The sequence below is a fragment of the Carassius auratus genome, chromosome 14, assembly GCF_003368295.1.
Source record: "Carassius auratus strain Wakin chromosome 14, ASM336829v1, whole genome shotgun sequence".
NCBI lineage: Eukaryota > Metazoa > Chordata > Actinopteri > Cypriniformes > Cyprinidae > Carassius > Carassius auratus.
Genome location: NC_039256.1, coordinates 18,715,545 through 18,737,722, shown reverse-complemented (window position 1 = coordinate 18,737,722; position 22,178 = coordinate 18,715,545). Strand labels below are relative to the sequence as shown.

Sequence of the window (22,178 nt, the reverse complement as noted above, 5' to 3'; positions counted from 1 at the left end):
GATTATAGATGGGTTCTTCAGAATATGTGAATATTTTGAATATCTTGTGCATCTTCACATGGCCTCTTCCAGTCTAAATCACATTTCCAGCTGTGATTCTCTGTGAATAATATCTGCAATATGTAGTTTCAAATGACTGTTTGTCTAGGAAACAGGCTGTTGTGGTGCCTGTCATTATAAAGAAAACTCCCCCACACCATCTGGATCAGGGTCAGTCACAGAAGTCCCTGTTCATTTCCAGTCTCTCCAGCTCCTCCTCTGTGAGGAGAAACTCATCCACATACGTGTAGAGCTCATCAGAGGTGGTGGGGTTGACAAAGCGCTCCCGATCCACACCAAACTCATCCAGCAGCACCATGGTGAAATATGCCGTAGATATATACAGTGCCTGTCTGTTACATACAATCAAAAAACACATGAAAACCACATGTAGTTTGGAAACACACATGCACAGTGGAGAGAATCAACCAAACTTTTTCTTTTCAGCATAGTCACTGTTGTTGCAAAACCTCATGGAAGTGTTTTGTCCAAAATTGTCATGTGGCTTTTATCAAAATATGGCCTGGTCTTGAATAGAAAATAGACTGGTCAGTATGTCTCTGCTGGAACTTAAAGTCGGCATTAAATCCAGTTTTCTTCAGTGTAACTTGATATAAAATGAGAAAGCTTTGAATAGGATTTGATTGAATCAATTGGGAACATACAAGACTTTAAAAAAGTAAATACTGTTAATACAGTACGTTGACTTGTGTATTTGTTTGTAATATTGCAGTCATCTGCCAGTAATACAGTAGTTAAGCATACAATATTTAACATGTACACACCACTGTAGATAATTAGTTAGTTACCTAAGACCCTCTATGACTTCAGGATCTAGTCGTTGTTCTTTGATGCGGCCCACTGCACGAGGGTAAGTTCCTAACAGCTCGATCACTGTCACATGTCGCAGATCCAGACCACACTCAGCTTTCTGTCAGAACATTCCCACAATCATACAGTTATGCACTGTAATACTCTCCTTATTTAAAATAATTTTTGCATTAGTCAAAGATGTGAAGTCTCTATACTACCTGCAGCATAATATTCTGAAGCCTGTACTTCTGGTTAGCGTTTTCTGGAGTAGACACAACAAGAAGCCTTCTCTTTTCATAAAACTGGTCAAGCAGAGCACCAGCAGACCTGACATCTGTTTTAATAGCCATTACTAAAAGAAAAGGCAAATGTTTCACAAAAACAAAAAGGAAATTTGACTGTTCCAGTTAAAAATAAACCCTAACCTCAAGCACATACTCACATATACACTGAGCGGCATCATCAGACCAGCTGCGATTGAGCTGACAAACACGTGTTGCAAAACCTGTCCTTTCGAAGCCGGGATCACAGTGGTATTCACATACAGCCCCATAATTATTGCCATCCGATGAGCATGTCAGATAGCCATGCATAGGCGGCTTTAGCTTTGGGCATCGTCTCACTGAGGGAAAGAACATTTCCGTTTAAGGCAAATAAACCACTGTATAGTACAACTCACTGGATCTATAGAAGGAAGTTAAAACCTTAAGTCACATATTAATAACGTTAGTTAGTTACAGTTAAAGGAATGGTTCCCCAAAATTTTTTAATTCCGTAATCATTTACTCATGACTTTATTTCTTTTGTTGAATGCAGAAGATATTTTGAATAATTCCTCAGTGCTTTTGGTCCATGAAATGAAACTGAGTCAGTGGGTTCCAATATTTATGTTCCACAGAAATCTGAAATAATAAAGGTGAGTAAATGATGACACAGTTTTCATTTTTGAGTGAACTTTCTCTTTAACACTCGGAAGCAGGGGCAAATCCAGATTGAATACTGGCTTCACCTTCAACATGCACTGTAAACTTGCATGTGGCTGTGTTGCGAGCCTGGTCAGAGACTCTATATCGTATTACATGTATTCCTTCAGGAAAGTCAGATCCAGACTCCAGCCCATTTCGCAAGACCCTGATAAAGGATGACAAAAATGCAGTTTACAGGTTGCTTCACAGAGGAAGTTGGGTGGCTTTCATAAATTGTGATGCACATACTGAAGTGCTCTGTCAGCGGTATCTTTAGCAACAGGACGATCCCATGAAACCATGGCAGTTAGTTTTCCTGGTTCTGCTACCTTCACTCTGGACAAAGGACATTTCAGTTTGGGGGGGTCATGATCTGAAACAATGTGATTTTTTTTTCAATGTTACAACATATTCTTTTTAATTTAATAGATAATGGCATGTGTCTGATATATTAGACTAGAATTACAAATGTACCTGCACACGTCGGTTCAGTGCCACTCCATGTTCCCTCTTCTTGGCACATCCGGTAGCGATCTCCCTCAATCTGGTAGCCTTCATAACAGGTGTAGTCACACCTGGAGTCTACCACGAAACCACGAGAGCAACTGTACATACCGTAGTCAATCAGAGGCAGAACATGGCAGCGTATCTCTAAGATTCAGACATAATATAAACACAGGGTTCAAGTAATGTACTCAGAAGCAGCTGCCAAATACATGTTTGTCACTGAATCAAAGAAGTAGTTTTGTGACACAATTATTATGACACCTTTTAAGTGTACTTACTTCGACAAATAGCGGATCCAGACCAGCGGCGATTTGGCATGCACTGCACAGATGATTGTCCCAGCCGTTTATATCCTCGAACACAGGAGAGCGAACAGCGAGTTCCAAGCGAGCCCCGGTGGTGTCCGCCTCGAGGAGAAGAACAGGACACTTCCCCATTGGACAGCTTTAGTATATTGCACCACTGCGGATCTGATGGAAAAAATGGTTTTAAAGTAGCTGTAGCATTTTACAATTAGCCATATTGTAAAATTAGTTCACATATTTACGTTTGTAGTCCAACTGAGGGGTGTAGTGAATCTCGTCCTCATGTACAACTTCATTGGTGTCATGGTGAGAAGACGCTGAGCCTAAGAGCAAACATATGTAATAAAACCTTTAGCTTTGATATCAGTAAAAAAAAAGTCTTCTAAAAGTCATTTTCCAAAAGACTGTGTCAAAATATTGGCCGGCACATCATGATAGCAGCAAATCAGCTGCATCATTAGTATCCTGCAGCCTCAGCAGTAGAGAAAAAGATCCCCAACCACCAGTTTTTGTTTCCAAGTAGCACAACCACCATCATCATTCTTTCCACTCTGAGAGGTTTTTCCGGTTTCACATACAGTAGGCAACATCTGAAGTGGATCAAAACCTTTCATCAAAAAGTTGTCCTAAAGCCTAAATTCAAAATGTTTTCTTGTCTTGGGACAACTTTGATTTTGACAACTTTGACAAATTTTGTCTAATGTAAACCTTTGTGAGACTGATTGTTTAGAACCATGAGCTTTCTCTAAAATATAAGGACAATTTCAGGAAAAACATTCAGAGAAGATCCCTAAAGGGAGCTTTAAAAAGTTCAATACTGTACAGCATGTCGGCTGAAATCTAGGTCAAAATTGTCTTTAAAAAAATGAAAAAGGAGCTGCTGTTTACACACACAAAACTGAAGACCCAGCCGAGTCAGGGTTGCCAAGTCCATGTTTACTGCATTCGGATCATTGAAAATAATTTTGTACAGACTGTCTCACCAGGGAAGTTCTATGGAATAAATATATTGGAGTGGCTCAGTGTTATTTTAGTACTTTTCCATGCATGAAAAAGTTGTACATTTCACTCATTTTCTAAGCTGAAGTTCGCCTAATACTGGCAGCTGGTCACCTGCCTAGTTTGTTTCCCTGCCTTCATCTGTAGATGTGCTGGGATACAATCCAGTGACTGTACATAGAACAAGCAGCTATCGACAAATGGATGGATACTTATTGAGTCATGGAATATATTCTTACAACTCACCATTTCCTTCTAAGTAAAAGACTGAGACATGTCTGAGCACAAGAATATCTGAATCTAAGCCAATGATATGGAAAGAGGATAACAGTATGCAAAGATGTTGCCAGGCCTAGAGGGATCTCATTTTAAATATCCATCCAATTTAAAAACTGTTTGTCCTATGTAGGGTCGGGGGATGCTGGAGCTTAACCCAGAGTCTTGAGCTTCAGGCAAGGAAACACCATGGATAGATGGGCAGACTTTTAAAATGCATTTATTTAAGTCTATAAATGCAAGATTTATACTGATAGAGACTGACTGCAGCTGTCTACAGAGCTGTAACATACCAAGACTGTGACTCAACATTTGTCAATACCCACACTGCTGTACACTACCTGGAAAACATTATGTAGCTCTCCTCAAGGGAAAACTTTCCTATTTGTGTGAGGAAAATGTTGTTCTCATTTTGACAAACTATTTGGAACTGTGCCGAAAGCCAAACCACTTAACTCTTTTAATCACACAAAATATGTACATTCCCATGAACAGACAATCAGTTCACTTGCATAGCTGATACAGTGCATGGCAAGATTTTTCTTGATTATTTGTTTGTTTGGCCTTCGACCCAAACAGGACACAGGTAAAGTTGTTCCTTTAAAAAAGTCAAATAAGGGCTCTGTCACAAATGGTGAGCTCACAGTCAGTCATTTACTGGGTCACTGGGTTGTAATTACAACCGTTTAGATGGTATGGACATCATTCTTCAAACAGTGAACGTGTTAATAATATGTCTTTAGAGACATTCAACGCTTAATGGATGAAACAGTGTATGGTTATGTCTATGAAACTACTCCTTTGGCCAAATGTTCGTGACTTATTCCCCTGGAGTCTGAATCATTTGAATCAGAATCTTCCAAGACAAACTAGTGCGCGACTGAATGACTGGGGTTTCGAGAATCAATCGCTGGAGGAAAAAGAACATGTTATGTACTTACTCTATTATTTATGAAGGTTTTTATATTAAATCCGTTCCTAAAGGTAAAACAAAATCTCCATTTATCCGCTAAGACCTGATAGTCCGTTAACTTCAGTGCAAACGTAAACACAACTGAACGGTTGAGAAAGATTAATATTATGTACTTTGCTTTACTTAAAAAAAAAAAAAAAAAAACAAAACATAGTTATCACCGTTCAAATCAGAGAAGATTACGGTTTCATAAAGAAAGAGAATATAAAGATCTCTTACCCTCAGTGTAATCACCCAGAGACTGACAAATGATGCACCACTCAACAAAAAGTACAATAAATCTGATCATTGCATTTGGTGTCAGACGGAAATGGCTATAAATGTTAGAAGCTGATTTTTTACTTGAAGTATATGCTGCTATTTCCAAAGTAATAGTTCGGATAGCAAAATCTTGACAGAGTTTAGTCCCAAGCAGTGAATCCCACGCAGCCTTCAAACGACTGGTGTCTATTACATGATCTCAGCACAAATTTCTTCCACTAGTCGGACTTGCAATTCTTCTGTGTTTATGCTTGGACGGATGGTGGCACTGCTGTTCCATTATTTTGAAACTATGGCCAAAATTAAGCTGTATAAGGTCTTTAAAAAGCATTTCAAATGATTTTTTTCTTTCTTTTATACTTTGTAGTTACAATAAAAAAGGGAATTAGAAAATACAAAACAATTTAAAGAATAAATAAAGAGTTCAGATGCAAAAGTCTCTAATGCAGTCAGAAATTTTCAGCTAAAATTAGCATATTTTTTCTCAGGCTCCTGTGTTTATGTTCAGTTAATTCAATTTAATGGCAATGATTGCCATTAAAGTGAAATTAGTGAACCTACACATTTGGACCCTGATAGAAATGCTAATTTTAGATGAAAATGAAAATTTCAAATGGAACTAGAGCTTTGAACTCTTGGAATATACCTCAAGGTTGGCAAGACAAAGATATTAATTTAGATTTATTGGGTAAAATATGTATATTTTATTTTCAAGTTTCGTCAACATTTGATACATTTTGAAATAGTTCAAACATCTTCATTACTGCAGTCTTTAGTCTAGCTAGCAGTAATTACCTATTCACACATTTGATAAAAACAGTAGCGGCATTCCTTAATAAATCACTGTTTTGAACGAATTCTTTTTTTCTCCATTGTGTAATCAAAGAGTATAGAAGCTTCTATACTCTTTGGTGAAGTATAAATAGAATTAGTAGTCACCAAAAAACGCAAAAATATATATTTTTTTATAAAATTTTAAATGCAAAATGTCCAGACTTGTGGGTCGCCAGGAACAAGTTTGAAAACCACTGGTGTTTAGAGCATAGACAGTAAAAAAAAGTTACATTTAGGTTTAGAGTTACATTGTATTTTTGTTTATAATTTGCTATTGATTAAATTGTTACTCTTGCAAACGCCTTAAAGGCCTCAAACGTAACCAAACTTGGTGTATCCTTTATTTAGATTGTAAATGAAAGCTTTAACAGTTAATAAATTATATAACTGTGTTGTGATTTTATGAGGCATTACCTTTAATTCATCCTGCGATTGACTAAATATGTCTCTGTCGCTTTAATAGGCGAATTTTACTCCCGATCCGCCTCTTCCATTTAAGGGCACGTTTACTTTTCTCGGCCGAGAATTAAGTGTTCCTGGTTTCATAGTAGTCTACCTTCCCCTTTAAATGGATTCTGGACCAATGCAAAAGTTGTGGTCATAGGATCAAAACAACGAACACGATTTTTTGAGGAAGGTTCAGCTAGGAGCAAATCCTTGTGATTTCGCAGCGTTTGAACCCATCAGGTAAGCGAACTCTCCATGTTTAATCCGCCCTCCTTTGATTTCATTGAGGAACTGGAAATGACAAGCCTCGAGTCTGCTGTTGGTTAAAACAGCTGTGTTCGAGCTACATAAGCATAAAGCATCAGCCTACAGACATATTAGCAGGCTATTAGGTATGTGGCATACTTTATCGAGACATTTCTTTAAGGCATCGATGAAACTGAAAGATCTAAAATGCAAAGATTGCAACTTTGTCTTGTGAAACAGCAAATGCTCGCCTTGCGATATTGTAGATATGACGCGCACAGCCGTTACTACTCTATAACAACAATATTTAATATATCGAAAACATTTAGTGACATTTCGGAGTATGTGGGATAGGTTGCGCGTTGTATTTTGTTGTGTCAGAGATATGGCGAAGGAATACACGGCATGTCTACATCGTAGACCGCAGAAACATTTGACTGTTTAATTTTTGGTCAAGTTATGTGTTTTAGTTATGTGTTTGGAATTTATGGCACGTTACAATATGAGGATGCACTCTGGCATTCCTAAGACATCAAAGCCACACATTAATTTTGTTTAGACGCCTAATAGATACTTGGTACACTATTCAATTATTATTATTATTATTATTATTATTAAAATATTTGTATCCTCTCTTATAAATGACAACTTCTTCCCACAATTAGAGGTCTTGACCTTATGAACTTAGATCTTCAATAATCTAACAATTAAAACTATACTACAGTGTTATATTTTAGTAAATATTAAAACAAGTATATTAAAATTAGTATTGGTCATCAAAAACTGATTTTAATCACTAAGATATTTAGTCCCATATTCTTCAAAGAAAAGAAAATCTAGTAAGTGATTGTATTTTATTTTCAGAATTTGCACTTAAGTTTGAAATAAAAGTTACTTCCTAGAGTGAAACCCCATAGAAAATGAATGGAAGGTTGACGATAAACACTTTCTAAAGGTAGTTCTTATAGTAAAAATGTGTATTTTATTATTATTATTAGTTTCAGGCCCTGTTCTGTTACCTTCTTGTGGAAATGTCTGGATGTTATTACAGATTCTGAGTCTGCTCTATAGTAATTCAATCTAGTTGCACTATAAATATCTTTTAGTATTGCATTTTTGGATGTAGCACCATTAATCAGTTTTTTTTTGTTGTCTTTTTTTCTGTTCAACTCAGTAAACTTGGAAGCACTCTGTGGAGCTGCTCTGACTCGTCTGCCGGTGTTAAAGCAGGATAAGCGGCTGTGGAATGGCATTGCTGACCTTGCACAGAACCCCATCTGTTTCCACGACACCGGTGAGTTTTATTGTGCCTAATGAAAAATGTTCATTTCTAAGATGCTACAGAAGACGATCTGAACGTTATGTGTGTTCTCCACACATTCTTTCACCCTACTCCCACTCCCTCCATGTGCGTCCAGTTACGCTACACCTTTGTCTGTACACAAGTTTATGTATAATTAGGAGGAATGTCTTCTTGGTAGCGTACCAAACGCTTTCCAAGTTTGCAGTGAACCTGAATATGAGAATTCATTTCACACTGCTCCAAAAAAAATATAAAAAGCCCTAGGATTATATGAGGATTCTGCTAAAGAGCCAAAATGCCTGATAACTTTTATTGCTGTTCTTGATAGGTATTGGACAATGCCAAGTAATCGTTCTCTGTCTCTGTTGGTTGATTGGTAGGCTTTGTATTTATTATATAACACAAGATTCTTTTTTCACCCATGCAAACTGTGTATCTTCTATAAAACACCATGTTCAGACTATTTTGAGTAAAGTCTCACTAGAGCTTTAACCTAAAACCTCATTGCCCCTCCTCTCCTCTCCACCCCCTCTCTTCTTTTTTCTTCTTGTCTCTGTCTGGACACGTCAGTCACATAACAGGTAATGTTACTGTCTCCTCTCCCATTCCATAGAAGCACCAATAACAGCCTCTTTGGTGTCCTTCTCACTGTCTTCCTCTCTCGCTCTATTTCTTTCTCTGTTTATCGTCTTTAGTATGAGCTTCCTCAGTGTCTTATCATCCTGTCACTGCATTGCAGTTGGCAAATTTGTCAAAACGCCTTTTCATTGCGTTTACGGGTTTCCTTTTTTCTATATATTTTTTTTTTTTTACCCAGTCACTCATCTCTGAGTGAGTTATGGGTGAAGAAAAAAGGCTAAAGGCCCATCCCTGGTGCAAGTTTTTATTCCGATACCATGTCAAATGATTGAAATGTTTGCAATTAAATGCATCACATAATCAGTTCACCCTCCACCCATTTTTAACATTGCCATTCTCTGGACAAATCTTAGGAGTTTAGAGTCTTAGAGTTATAATGAGTTATAATCGACTTAATTTTATTTTTAAGGATGAGCCTATTCTAAGAAGAGGAAGACTTCAGAAAAGGTGATTGTTTGTGATACATCTTTCATCATGCATGTGTTTTTAGTGTGTATGTCTTTCTTCCAGAAATGCGTAACTGATTCGTTTTTGTTTTTATTTCCGCACACCAGAGAAAGTTTTGCCCTGGTTAAGGGGGCAGTGCTCCTGGTGGGAGAGGGAGAGAGGGAGGGATCACAGGAAGAAACCGTGCCCTCTCTGCTAGGTCCTAGGCATGGAGGCCGAGCCTCTGACACTCAGCACAGACATTTGCACGCAATGATTTCGTTACTACGACCAGAAGACACACTCAAACTGGTTAGGATTTTCTCAGCCCACTCTTGTTTTACTACACTGCCTTTTTATGCTCAGGGTCTCCAAATTGAACACAGCCTCTACAAAATGAATTTTAGAATCACTGGGAAATTGAATGGATATGAAAATATCTGATGCATTTACACTATTTGTTGTCTCTTTGAGACCGATTAAAGGAAGTGTTTGTACTTACTGCCTGTGTATATTACTCACCGTGTTTTGCATATGCAAAGTCACAAGTTCTGCAATGTGGTTTCTGGAGACACTTTAGTTCATCCACCTTCTGCTATGCAGAAATGACAAAAACTTTGTTTTGACTTTTAAGAATACTGTTACACACAATACTGTTTGCTAGGTAAATATTTGTATAAAAACATTATTATATAACATAATACTTAGGTGCTGTGTTTAAATTATAATAACAGAAAAGTTAATCTAATTTTAATTGCTCAGTTATTTTTTTTTATGAATTATGTCTGATTAATTTACAGTGTACCTACATTTCTCTTTCTCCCTACCTCAGGCTGTGCGTTTGGAGTCTGTGAGCCCAGTCAGAGTGAGGTATTTGCTTATAATCGGCACACTTAACAAAAAACTGGAGAGCCTACTACTTGGCATGGACTTCCCAGGGTCAAACAGGTAGCATGTCTTTATAAACGAAATCATTGAATCATCATCATAAGATTTAATTTCATTATAGATAAATCTGGAATTATTTATTTGTATGTGGGACATGCCTGTTAAACATTTGTAAATGCATTGTTTTATAGACAAAATACTGTTGCATTTTTGATGATATGTTTTTATTTTTACATTATGCTTTTTTGGAAATGAAATGTGCAGATATTTTGCAAACATGGTGCCCATGTTTAGTTGCAGTTTTAAAGGGATAGTTCAACCAAAAATGACATTTGTGTCATTAATTACTTTTTTTCTTCTGTGAAACATAAAATAAGTTATTTTGAGCCATTGAGTTTTTGTGTATAGACAAAAAGTGCTGAGACATTTAAAATACATTTTAGACAAATATAAAACAAATATTTTCATATATGTTTTCATTTGGGGTGAACTCTCTCATTAAATATAACTTTTAGCAAAATTTGTAATTAAAACTGCAGAACATTTCAGTAAGCCTGTCAAGAAACTTCTCACTTATTTCTTTCTCACTTCCTCAGTGACGAGTGCACTATTGGACTTGTCTTGCCAATATGGAGTGACACGCAGGTTTACCTTGACGGAGATGGGTAAGAACATAAGACTTGAATCATGCTCACTAGAAGTTAACTAATTAGTACAAACATCTGATTATATAGCAGGGAAAGCAAAAACGGCAAAAGTGTTTTAGTACTGTATGAAGCAATCTTGATAACATTATCTTACCATCAAAGTCAACTCTCGCATACGCTTTTAATGCGGTTTGTAAATTGAAGGGAGCTCAAGCACAGAGGTTTTGCTTCTTTAGAAAAAATCAGTCAACACTAAATCTAACTGAACTGAAAAAAAAGTAAATAACATTAAAACAAAACCGAGCGATGCTTCCACTTTAAAGTTTATCTGCAAAGCTCTGCAGAACCTTAGTCACTGTTAAAGCCTCAGCCCCAGGGTTCTGCTTTTCTGACAGCTTGTTTTCACTCGTTCTCTTACAGAGGTTTCAGTGTGACATCTGCAGAAGTGACACGAATCTTTAAGCCTGTGTCCATTCAGACGATGTGGTAAGCTTTAAAGCAGGAAATGCTGAGGAAACACTGAATTTCCTCAACTGTCAACGGCATGCAGTGGGACGTTGGTCTCGCAGCCTACAAACACTTATATATTATGTGTAATGCTATTTGTCTTTATTCTGGTCGTCTAGTCAGTTACATGTACACTGTTAGACATCTGCCTCAAGCCTCCAAGTTAGCTCTGTGACGTGTAAATGTGTTTGTGGTTTGTTGATTGCTTGTTCACAGCACTCTCTGATGTGTCACTCTTACTTTGCTCAAGGTCAGTGTTGCAGGCGCTGCATGGCTGCTGTGAACGGGCCGTGCGTGGGGCTGTCATACCAGGCTGTGGGCTGGAGTGGGCACACCATTACAGAGGGAACGTGGAATCTGACCAGCACTGCCTTAATGAATGGGCGGTCATGACTGGCCTGGAGTCAGTCAGGAGGGACAAGGGAACACGTTCATCATTGAATCGGGAGTCAGTGGAGAAGGACATCAAAGCCCAACTTCGAGATATCATGAGGACTGAAGACTTAGAAAACATTACCTCAAAGCAGGTAAAATGAAAGGGAGTATGGCTTTACAATGTCCCAGAATGTCACCAAGCTCTTCCCTCTAGTCACCTATAGGCCACTTCTCATGATCCAGTCAGTTCCTGATGGATAAAGTCAAGTTCCACACTGAGTGCAAACAGGTAGTTTAACAGAAGTCAAATGGTTACAAACAGAATTTCATGAAGGGGCAGCTGTGGCCTAATGGTAAGAGACTTGGACTAGTTACTCAAAGGTCGCCGGTTTGATTCTCTGTGCTGGCAGGAGTTGTAGGTGGAGGGAGTGAATGAACAGCGCTCTCTGCCACCCTCAATATGGCTGTAGTGTCCTTGAGCAAGGCACTGAACCCCCAGTTGCTCCCCGGTTGCTGGATCTATAGCTGGCCACTGCTCTGGGTGTGGGTTCACTTCTCACTGCTGTGTGTGTGCACTTGGATGGGTTAAATGCAGAGCACCAATTCTGAGTATGGGTTAACATACTTGGGAAATGCCACGACTTTCACTTTGAACTTTTTTTACTTATATCATCTACCCTTTAAAAATTCCTTTAAAATAATACAGAACATTATGCTGTATTTTGTAAAAAAAAAAAAAACATTGTATTTTTTTTTTTGTGTGTGTGTGATTGTGTTATGATATGTAAACTTTTTTTTGCATGTGCATGCAAGTTTTTTATTTTATTTTTTTTTTTACAGTTGTTTTGCTGCCATCCTTCCATAACTGTCGCAATGCAATACTTGCTTCTGAAAAGTGTCTGTTATGGAAGGATGGCAGCAAAACAACGGTAAAAAAAACAAACAAAAAAAAACAACTTGAATGCACATGCAAAAAAAAGTTTACAAATCATAACACAATCACACACACACACACAAAAAAAAAAATATATTTTTTATTTTTTTATTTTTTACCGTTGTTTTGCTGCCATCCTTCCATAACAGACACTTTTCAGAAGCAAGTATTGCATTGCGACAGTTGCAAAACATTTCACAATTGCCATGTTTTTTACTTTATTTTCAGTTAGTGGTCTGTTAGAACTGGATTTATTTAATATGGCCCCTTTGAAGTTATTCAAAGTACACTACAGTTCAAATCTTATGGGGTTGGTAAGATTTCTTTTATTTAAAAAAAAAATATATATCTTATGTTCACCATTAATTAAAAAAAATACGGTGAAATATCAATATTGTGAAATCGTGGCCATTTTAAATAACTTCATTCTGTTTGAATATATTTACCAAATCAAATTTTATTCCTGGCAAAGCTGAATTTTCAGGACCATTACTCCAGTCTTCAGTGTCACATGATCCTTCAGAAATCATTCCATTATGCTGATTTGCTGCTCCTTTTTGCAGAATTCTAGAAAATTCTAAAGAGTAGCATTTTTATTAATTAAATGTGCCCCTGCTTGACAAAAGTTAATTTCTTAAAAAAAAAAAAAAAAACCTTGGCTGATCTCAAGCATTTGAACAGTGGTGCAAGCCTGAGGACACACCTTTTAAAGACTCTCTTCTTCTAGAACTTACTCAAAAAGTTAACGTGCCTGGGCTTGTTGTCTAACCCAGAGAATCTTTGTGGTCTGAACACCAGCAGCACTCATTTAGTGAGAAGCTTGATTTGATGCTTGTAAGTGTTGTATACCATGTGACTTGCCATTTTAATGCCATTTGTATCCCAAACCCATGATTGTGGAGTTTCTAGCACCCTACAGTTGAGCTACAGTCACTCTTTCTGTGTGTGTGTAGGTGCGAACAGCCCTGGAGTCCAGAATAGGCATAGACATGAAGGACTACAAAGAGTATATTGACAATGAGATGATGGTCACAATGGCACAGATGGACAAACCTTCCAGAATCTTGGACTACCTTTACTTGGTGAGTGTTGACATTTGTCTTGTCTGCTATACTGTTGGAAATACACTTATTTATTTGTGTGTGTGTGTGTGTGTGTGTGTGTGTGTGTGTGTATAAAAAAAAAATTGTCCTTTTTTCCCCCAAAGGGTTCCGAATGGAATGCTGCCAACTTTGAAGAACTACAGAAGAACAAGTATACAACTTAAATTTAATTAAAATTAAGATAATTTAATCCTTTAATATGTTTTATTACTTATCTGTTTAATGTTTTTTTTAAATAAAAATGTTCTGCAGCATACAAATAAAATTTTTTTTTTCATTTTTTTGTTTTTGTTTTTGGTAGTGTGGGCTACATCCTCAATGTTACCAAGGAGATTGACAACTTTTTCCCAGAATCCTTCACCTATATGAATATTAGAGTTTACGATGTGGAAGCGACGGATCTACTCTCGTATTGGAACAACACATACATGTTCATCAGTGAAGCAAGGTGCTCAACACACACACTCCTCTTACTTTGTGTTTGTATTCTGCCCACGCTGACTCTTTAATGCATTGGTTTATTTTTAAGCACACATGCAGTATGGTGTACTTAACCCCCTATGAAAAATATCGTCTCTGTCTCATTCTAATATATTATGTGTCATTTGTTTTGTACTGATGATGATACAGGAAGAGTGGACAAGCCATACTGGTGCATTGTAAGATGGGCGTCTCTCGCTCTGCCTCCACAGTAATTGCCTACCTGATGAAGCAGCAGGGCTGGACATTAGACGAAGCCCTCAACCACGTGAGAGAAAGACGGTCTATAGTGCAGCCCAATGAAGGTTTCCTCAAACAGCTGCATACGTACAGTGGCATCCTCAATGCCAGGTGACTCACATTCTCATAATGGTGCTGCACTAAAATATGGCGTCATACTTGCGTAAACAAGCATTCACACAAAAGTACTGACATTTTCCCACTTGTGGAGCATCTTAGTGGATGTTCAGGTACAGACGAGTCAAGTCAAGTCTGGTGTATTGTTGTTCAACCGTGTGTGTACATGAGGGAACTAAATAGCTTAGATACACAAACTCCTCTCAAACAGTCACAGCTATGAAAGACTAGGATCTTGAAAGAAGTCTCTTGCACTCAGCAAGGCTGTGTTTATTTGATCAAAAATACAGTAAAATTGTGAAATTATTACAATATTAATTTGCAGTATTTTAAAATGTCATTTATTTCTGTGTTGACAGCTTTTTAGCAGTCATTAATTCAGTCTGTAGTATCACATGGTCCTTTAGAAATCTTTCTTACATACTATTTGCTGCTACATAGACATTTCCTATTTATATTGATGTCCCTTATGAAACAAAAGTATATTGCAGTATATTGGAAAATATCATGTAATATATTAGGCATATATTCTTATATATATTTATTTTTTCCAATATATTGTAGTATATTGAAAGCGGCAATCATTTGTATATTTTGCAATATATTTTATAATATATGTATCATCAAGATATTATTAAATGTATTCAAATATATAAAATATTAGAAAAATAAAAAGAGAAAATAATATATTACAATATATCACAATATATTTTAAGAAATATATTGGTAAATATATTTTCCTTTCGTATGGGTTAACTGGAAATAGAAATCTTTTGAAACATCATAAATGTTTTCACTGTGACATTCACCAAGGATGCACTGAATTAATCAAAAGTATGAATTTCTTTCAAAAGAAATCAATATGTATATATTCTGATTGCTCAGCTTGCCAATGCAACTGTTTACTATAAAATTAATTAACAGGCTTCCTATACATGTATAAAATACACATTATACAGATCTAAATTGGTATATGCAGAAGCTTTCTGCAGCATATTGTATACCAATCCATACAGCATACCGATTTGCCAAAATGTATTGGAAGTACTGTCAGCTATATGTCTTTTTTTTCTCTCTCTCTCATTTAAGTAGGGTTATCAAGACATTTTTACACAAAGTTGGACAAAAAAGGCTAAATGGCCCTTCAAAAAAATTATCTGAAAAATTGAAACGACTTGCAGTATTAGGTGGATTTTTGTTTCATGTTATTATAAAAAAACTTTTCAGTAGTAACTTCTGAATTTCATTCCAAATGTTGCATTTTGTCGTGCAGTAAACAGCGGCACAGTGCCCTCTGGAGGAGGAAGTCCAAGCCAGAAGTCCGCCAGCCATCTGTCCACAACGATGCAGCCACAGGGAGTGAACAGGAACAGAAAGAGGAAGACTCCGAGAGCCCAGAAGACGAAAGCAGTTACGAGGAGGAGGAACCCGATGTAGGGAAATGTCATAGAATTTCGATGCTTCTCGGTCTCTTTAGTTCCCAAATATTTTTTTTTACCCAAAAAAATGTTTATTTCTACGCCTCTGTCATTTGTAGGTCTTTGATGAGCATCTGGATGAGAGTGTTCCTGACACGTCTGGGGTAGAAACAGCTCCATCCAACCCACTTATTACTGTACAAGAAAGTGATAAGGTTAGAGCTCTCAGAGGACGATAATTTCAATTCATTTCACTTCACGATTTAAAAGGCCTTCCAGATGTCAGTATGGTTTTCTTTTACTATCCTGCTTATATTTTCTGAATGAAATCCAATACTTTCTTTCTATTTCTGGGGTGCTGGTTCCAAAAAAAAAAAAATCATGTGCATTGCATTTTTGCTTTCGAGAACGATTTGTATGGGTGAAGAAGTCTTAAATTACCCCTAAATTACCAGAAAAACTGCCACAAAGACATGTGAGACTGGTTGCAACCGTTTGCTCAGGTCTCAGCCGATTTCCACATTATTCAGAATTATTCTGGAGATATTCTTTTATGCCTAATCCTGATTTCAAGGTTAGAAATTATAACCAGTGGCAGAAGAAAATGCAAAAGTGACCAAGATGTTTTCTCTATCTATAAAATGAGATTATGACTTGTGATTCAAAACTGTACATGATGGAAGGTTTTTTTTTTGTTGATATTTTGGAACTCGCCATCAAAAATTTAATTTGGTAATATTAGGCCTTTTTGAAATATTAGCTGGGTGTGTCTTAATGAATGGTTTGTGTTTTGGTGAAGCAGTTTTTTAAAATGTTTGCAAAACTTTAACTCTAGGTGTCATCTAGCCCTAGCAGAAGTGGCAGGATGGATTTGTTCTCTCTCATGCAGTCTATTCAGCTTGACGATGAGGACAGAGGCCTAGATAAAGAGGTGAGGAAAAGAAAGTATTGGTTGGAATGCAAAACTGAGTGATTAAAGATATATTCAAAATCAAGTAGAAAAACACATGCAAGCAAGCATTAACTGAAGAACTCCTGTTGTTTAGGTCACTGCCGGTCAGAGACTTTCTCCTGCGCAACGAAGGCGGAGTCATGAAAGAAGAAGCTTGACTTATCAGAGAGCGCATGTTGATGTTTCTCCTGAACCAAGCAGCAGACAGTCACCGAACACAAACCAGGATGAAGCACTTTAACAAAGGGGCCGTTTTAGGAAATATGGAGAAAGAGGAATGTTCAAAGTGAAAAGGTGAGGAAAAAGAACACTTCTTCAGATTGTATCATTCCAAGTTCTTCGAGGAGTCACTGCAGAATAAAATTAGGGAATTTCTTCATATAGTTGTTGTTTCGAGGCTCATTTAGGTCATTTCACTTGGAGGCCACATAAAAGCACATGGTTACATATCAACGGATATCGCACTAATTTTCCCCTCACCTGTCTGTCTCATTCAAAACTCATGAACTGTGGTCAGTTTAGGTGGATTGCTGAAAAAAGAAAAAATCAGCCACCACTTGTCAAGTGAGTATTGTTAAAGGAACTGTTTTCCTCAGAGCATTATCATTCTAAATGTCACATTGTGCCTTTTGAAATCTCTGTATCCTTTGCACCTTCGTACTGAGCCATAAAATTCAATATACTTCACATATTTTAATATGGTATTATAGTGCGAGTGGAGGATTTCTCTATGGCTGTTATCTGTCTTGTCATTATACAGAAACAATGAACCATTATTCCTCTTGATATCATTGTTTCATGTTGTTTTTAATAAATGAATAAGAGTGTGATTCACTCATTTTAGGAATCCTATGCAATAAATCTACTTTATAGCTGTTCCTTCTCCACGAATGTGAAGCTTTATGCTGGCTCTGTGGAGATCAGTAGGTGAAAAAGTGTAGAGAGAGAAAGCACTCAAGGACTTCGATTTTTCATATATACTACTATTCAAAATTTGGGGGTCAGTAAGAAATCAGTGCTTTTTATTCAGCGAGGATGCATTACATTGATTGAAAGTGACATTTAATTTTACAACATAAGTGCTGTTTCTTAACTTTCTATAAAAATGCATCAAGGGTACCGTAATAATGTTAGCACAGTTGTTTTCAACATTTGGCGATAATAAGAAATCATTCTCAGCACCAACTCGGCATATTAAGATTTCTAAAAGATTATTTGACACTAAAGACTGGAATAATGGCTGCTGAAAATCCAGCTTTGCCAATTCAGAAATAAATTAGTTTAATATATATTTAATTAGAAACCGTTTATTTTAAATAGCAATATTGTTTTGCAACATTACTGTTTTTACTGTATTTTTTAATCATATAAATGTAGCCTTGGTAAGCATAAGAGATTTCAAAAACAACATCTTGCTGACTCCAAACTTATGAATGGTAGTTTCTAGACCGTGATGTAGCTACTCGTGCTATATCACATGTTTTAAACACTTATTAAGCAGATTTTTTTAAATATTTGTTTTAACCTGTACATTATGCAGGAAATGAAACCAGAGTATTGTCCTTTCAAATGTGCCAGTTATTTAACCGTCTCTGTGGTTTCAATCATTCTGCATGATGGTTCAGTGCCTTTAGTTGATAGAGGTGGACCAAAATAACTACATTTGTTGGTTTTATATCTACACAGTTAAAACCAGCTCCTACATAATACATGTGTGTTTAGCCCTAGGTGTGGTTGATTTGTGTCTTTGCATGTCTCAAATATCAGACTGTATGCATGCTGTTTGTACTGTATGTAAGCCTGAGTCCTGTATGTATAAAGTATATACAGTCTGCTGTAAAACATGTTGAATTGTGTATACTGTCATTGCACAAAGTGCCAATGTTGTGAAACCAAAGTTATGTTGTGGAATGTTTCTAGTATTGAGGCACCACTGGTTTTGCAGTTATTTTCCATGAGAATGTCTTAAGTTATGTGTATTAGCGATAGATGATGACCTGCAGCCTTCCGAGTGCTGATTTTCTAAAACTAATGTATAATGTGCCATGCCTTATCAACTTCAAGATAAGTGAAAAGTTATACATTTTATTCGGATTTAACTCTCATTTCCATTGTTTGTATCAGGTGGTGTTAAATATAAAAGTCAAGGTTGCTGTTGCTTTTTCTATTTATGACCGATCTGAACATGTATCTTTTTAATTTGTTATACAAAGTTGTCTGTGCTATTAAAAAATAAAATGATTTTATAATGGGGGGGTTGAGAAATATCTAATGGAAACTCTCATTGATTGTTTTTGTATAATGTAATGTTTCAGGTTGTAAGATATTCATATTCTTAATTCTAATGTAAAATTGTATGTATATATTTATTTATCACACACACATATACTAGTGCTTTACATATTTTACTGCAAATGTGTCTTCAGTACAATATTAAAAACAGCAACTATGCTGTATACAGCAATACTGAATGATTCCGTCAGATAAACAGGGCATATATTAATATATTATAGAGAAGCAATAATTTATGTGCAGTGGACTGACTAAAAATAAAGCCAATACAACTGTATTGATCCTAAAATATGAGAAATAGCTCTATTTGTTAGTCTGACGAAATTGATTGCAGAATAATACACAATTTGTTTTAACAATATTTTAAAATATGTATTTTAATAAAGCGCCAAAGTGGGGCTACTAATAACTCTCACATAAACTACTATTCAAATGTGTTGGGTCAGTAAGATTTAAATATTTTTCTCACCAAAGCTGCATTTATTTGATCAGGAAAAAAAGCAAAAGCTGTATTTTTGTGAAATGCTATTGCAATTTTAAATAACTGGTTTCTGTTTTAATACATTTGAAATATATTTAAGGCAGCTATTACTCCAATCTTTATTGTCAAATGATCCTTTGGAAATCATTCTAATATGCTGATTGGGTGCCTAAGAAATAGTTCTGCTGCTGCTTAATATTTTTGTGGAAATCAAAGGATTAATTTATGAATAGCAAGCATTTACCTTTTTTTTTTTTTTTTTTTTTTTTTTGTCGTCCCATTACAAATGTATACACTATCACTTTTGATCAATGTAACATCCTGCTGAAGAAAATAATCAAATTGGCCCCAAATTTTTTGCACCGTAGTGTCATTCGCAGCAAAGTCTTTTGTCTTTTTTCTTGTCTGAAATGCATCAGTTTTTAAAACATACAAAATACAAATACTTTTAAAAAGAAACGGAAACATCTTTAGTTTGCAAAAATCAAACTGAAAACCACTACATCGTTTCACTGTCAAACCAAAGATTTATATCACGATAATCAAATTACTATAATGTGTTGAGGACCCTTCTGTAATCGACAATAAATACACTGTTTGAATGTGAGAATATTTATATTTACAGACAAAAGCCACACTTCAGAACAGTAATGATAATAAAAAAAACAGATGTTGCAACTTAAATGAATTTTCGCCTTGGTTCACTAAGCATGACACCACCCTCTTTCATGGCTGTCCAGAATGTCTGATTCTGCAGAGGGGGAAAAAGGCATGAATTAGTAGATACTTTTTCACCATTTATGTATAATACCTAAAAAGCATTGAAAAAAATAAAATAAAAAATGAAACAAAACTCACCGACTCTGATCGAAACTTCCACGGTACCTCTCGATAAACAATGCGTGTGATGCCAGCTTCAAGACACCTCTGAGCAAGCACCTCACCGACGGCACGACAAGCTGCTACAGAGCGTGTGGAGCCCAGCTCACGCTTCAGTGCCCACTCCTTCGTGGAGCAGGACAGCACTGGATCTACAGAGTCACTTGAATACACCTCAGCTGTGATGTGATGCTGCGTGCGCCTGAACACCAACCTGACGGAGGAACGGTACAGAACAAAACAGCATCAGTTCAATATTCATAGATGGTGTGCATTTGTTTTTCTATCTGGAAAAGGTTTTTAAGATGCTGTTATTAGAGCTGTGCTCAGCAGAACTTTGTAGGGGTTTTATTATTCACATCTAGCTCTAGACATTGGAAAGCTTACAAACCTGTGATAATATTGTCTGGAGGGCCACACTGTAGCCCAGCCTCGATCCTTCACTGCCAGCGCCATCTGTTCCAGGTTTCTTGGGTTGCGGTTAACAAATGTTTTATTGATGGCTTCATTATCGTTAATCACTGGTTCTGGCTCAGGCGCTGTCTGACTATATTTCCGAGCTGGTGGGAAGAGACACATCATACATATCATTCATGAATTATATCTACAGATCCCTTGAGGGGTTTAAATGATGTGATGCTGTTGTATCGGTGTTCAAATGCATCCGTCTCTAAATTTAAGTGCAGACTGTTGGAGTTTATTATTCTGGATTCTTTTATACACACACATTCTTTAGTGTGTGGGGGAAAAAAGCTCTTCAGTGTAAAACAAAAATATATATATTTTTTAAATTAACGATTTCTGTCAATCATATAAATTATAATGATGACCGTTTTGAAATTGCAAACAGTCAAAACAATGTAAACAAATCTTTTAAGTGAACGAATTGTTCAGAAGTCACCCGGTTATTAAAATGTATGAAATAAGATTATTATAATCATTATTCAAATATATGTTAGATATGATAGATACATTTAGCTGGGAAATATATAAAAAAAGGAAATCTGAGTGGAAAAATTATTGACATAGTTCAGAATAAATTATTATGAACGGACTCAAGACTCGAGTCACTTTAATGAATCAAAGTCATGTTCATATTTAATCATTTGCTTTCTTTTCTTGTTACTTCGTGTACTTTAGGTCCAAATCGGTCTGTTCACTGAGAAAAACAAAATATTCATTATAGAGGGCAAATTCTACAAATCTACTGCTTCAAACTCGTTCTGTAGTAACGTAAACACATGCAGCAGAGAGTATATACTGATGTAGTTGTGTTCTAGATCTGTTACTTACATGATTGACAGTGAACCCACGCCGCTGCAGCCGCAGATCTCTGACATTGACCCAGCAAGCGTGCGAACATTACGGCAAATACCACTTAACAAAGCCATTTGACAGCTGTACAAAATACCTTTAATTCTGGGGACAATTTATAGTTGTTGTTTCTATAAAAGCGGAGACAGCTTGACCCTTCGTATATTTTAAAACTATTTGAGCACTTTCTAGTGCGCAACCATTGTGATGTCACACTAAAACTGTTTCCGTGTTTCCGAGGAAAGGTTTGGAGTTCACATTAGTTCCGCTTAGCAAACCTTCTTCTTCTTCTTTGATGTTTATTAGCGGATGGCAACCTAACTGACTGCTGCATTACTGCCACCGACTGGAATACATTTATGGATCGGGATTTATCTTTTAGGACAAAACTAAACCATAAAACAAATAAACAAACTAGAAATTAAAAACATAACAAATAATGATTATAATAAAAAACAACAACAACAAAAAAAGACTATATTCTTTTATATGAGTCTATTTAAGCCAATTGTTTTCTT

The 22,178-nt window shown here is 36.4% G+C and overlaps 3 protein-coding genes across 3 annotated transcripts; 1 reads left to right on the top strand and 2 right to left on the bottom strand.

Moving 5' to 3' along the window:
* Positions 1-209: 209 nt before the first annotated feature.
* On the bottom strand, positions 210-5,329 carry srpx2 (sushi-repeat containing protein X-linked 2). The gene is made up of 10 exons (XM_026280416.1): positions 5,097-5,329; positions 2,872-2,952; positions 2,603-2,794; positions 2,292-2,468; positions 2,067-2,190; positions 1,862-1,983; positions 1,295-1,474; positions 1,071-1,204; positions 849-970; positions 210-392 (listed from the first exon to the last, which is right to left on the bottom strand). Exons 1-10 carry the CDS (start codon positions 5,164-5,166, stop codon positions 212-214), a joined length of 1,383 nt encoding a protein of 460 aa, XP_026136201.1. The 5' UTR covers positions 5,167-5,329; the 3' UTR covers positions 210-211.
* Positions 5,330-6,491: 1,162 nt separating this feature from the next.
* Positions 6,492-18,850, top strand: LOC113113883 (protein phosphatase Slingshot homolog 3). Its single transcript, XM_026280411.1, has 16 exons — positions 6,492-6,659; positions 7,840-7,959; positions 9,017-9,054; positions 9,162-9,345; positions 9,866-9,981; positions 10,518-10,586; positions 10,989-11,054; positions 11,326-11,602; positions 13,338-13,466; positions 13,592-13,638; positions 13,789-13,935; positions 14,118-14,318; positions 15,598-15,757; positions 15,862-15,957; positions 16,578-16,673; positions 16,789-18,850. The coding sequence occupies exons 2-16, from the start codon at positions 7,912-7,914 to the stop codon at positions 16,933-16,935; spliced, it is 1,821 nt and encodes a 606-aa protein (XP_026136196.1). The 5' UTR covers positions 6,492-6,659; positions 7,840-7,911; the 3' UTR covers positions 16,936-18,850.
* Positions 18,851-20,063: 1,213 nt separating this feature from the next.
* mrpl18 (mitochondrial ribosomal protein L18) lies at positions 20,064-21,880 on the bottom strand. The gene is given in 5 exon segments (XM_026280412.1): positions 20,064-20,218; positions 20,326-20,560; positions 20,738-20,906; positions 21,640-21,697; positions 21,699-21,880. Coding segments are annotated over 5 exon segments (573 nt in total). The 5' UTR covers positions 21,738-21,880; the 3' UTR covers positions 20,064-20,146.
* Positions 21,881-22,178: the final 298 nt, after the last annotated feature.

Coding starts and splice junctions, on each gene's coding strand:
- LOC113113883 (XM_026280411.1), top strand. CDS start 7,912: ATGGCATTGCTGACCTTGCACAGAACCCCATCTGTTTCCACGACACCG. Junction 13,936..14,117: donor ATGTTCATCAGTGAAGCAAG/GTGCTCAACACA, acceptor ATGATGATACAG/GAAGAGTGGACAAGCCATAC. Junction 16,674..16,788: donor ACAGAGGCCTAGATAAAGAG/GTGAGGAAAAGA, acceptor CCTGTTGTTTAG/GTCACTGCCGGTCAGAGACT.
- srpx2 (XM_026280416.1), bottom strand. CDS start 5,166: ATGATCAGATTTATTGTACTTTTTGTTGAGTGGTGCATCATTTGTCAG. Junction 1,475..1,861: donor GTTTACAGTGCATGTTGAAG/GTGAAGCCAGTA, acceptor TCTTTCCCTCAG/TGAGACGATGCCCAAAGCTA. Junction 971..1,070: donor TTCAGAATATTATGCTGCAG/GTAGTATAGAGA, acceptor ATGTTCTGACAG/AAAGCTGAGTGTGGTCTGGA.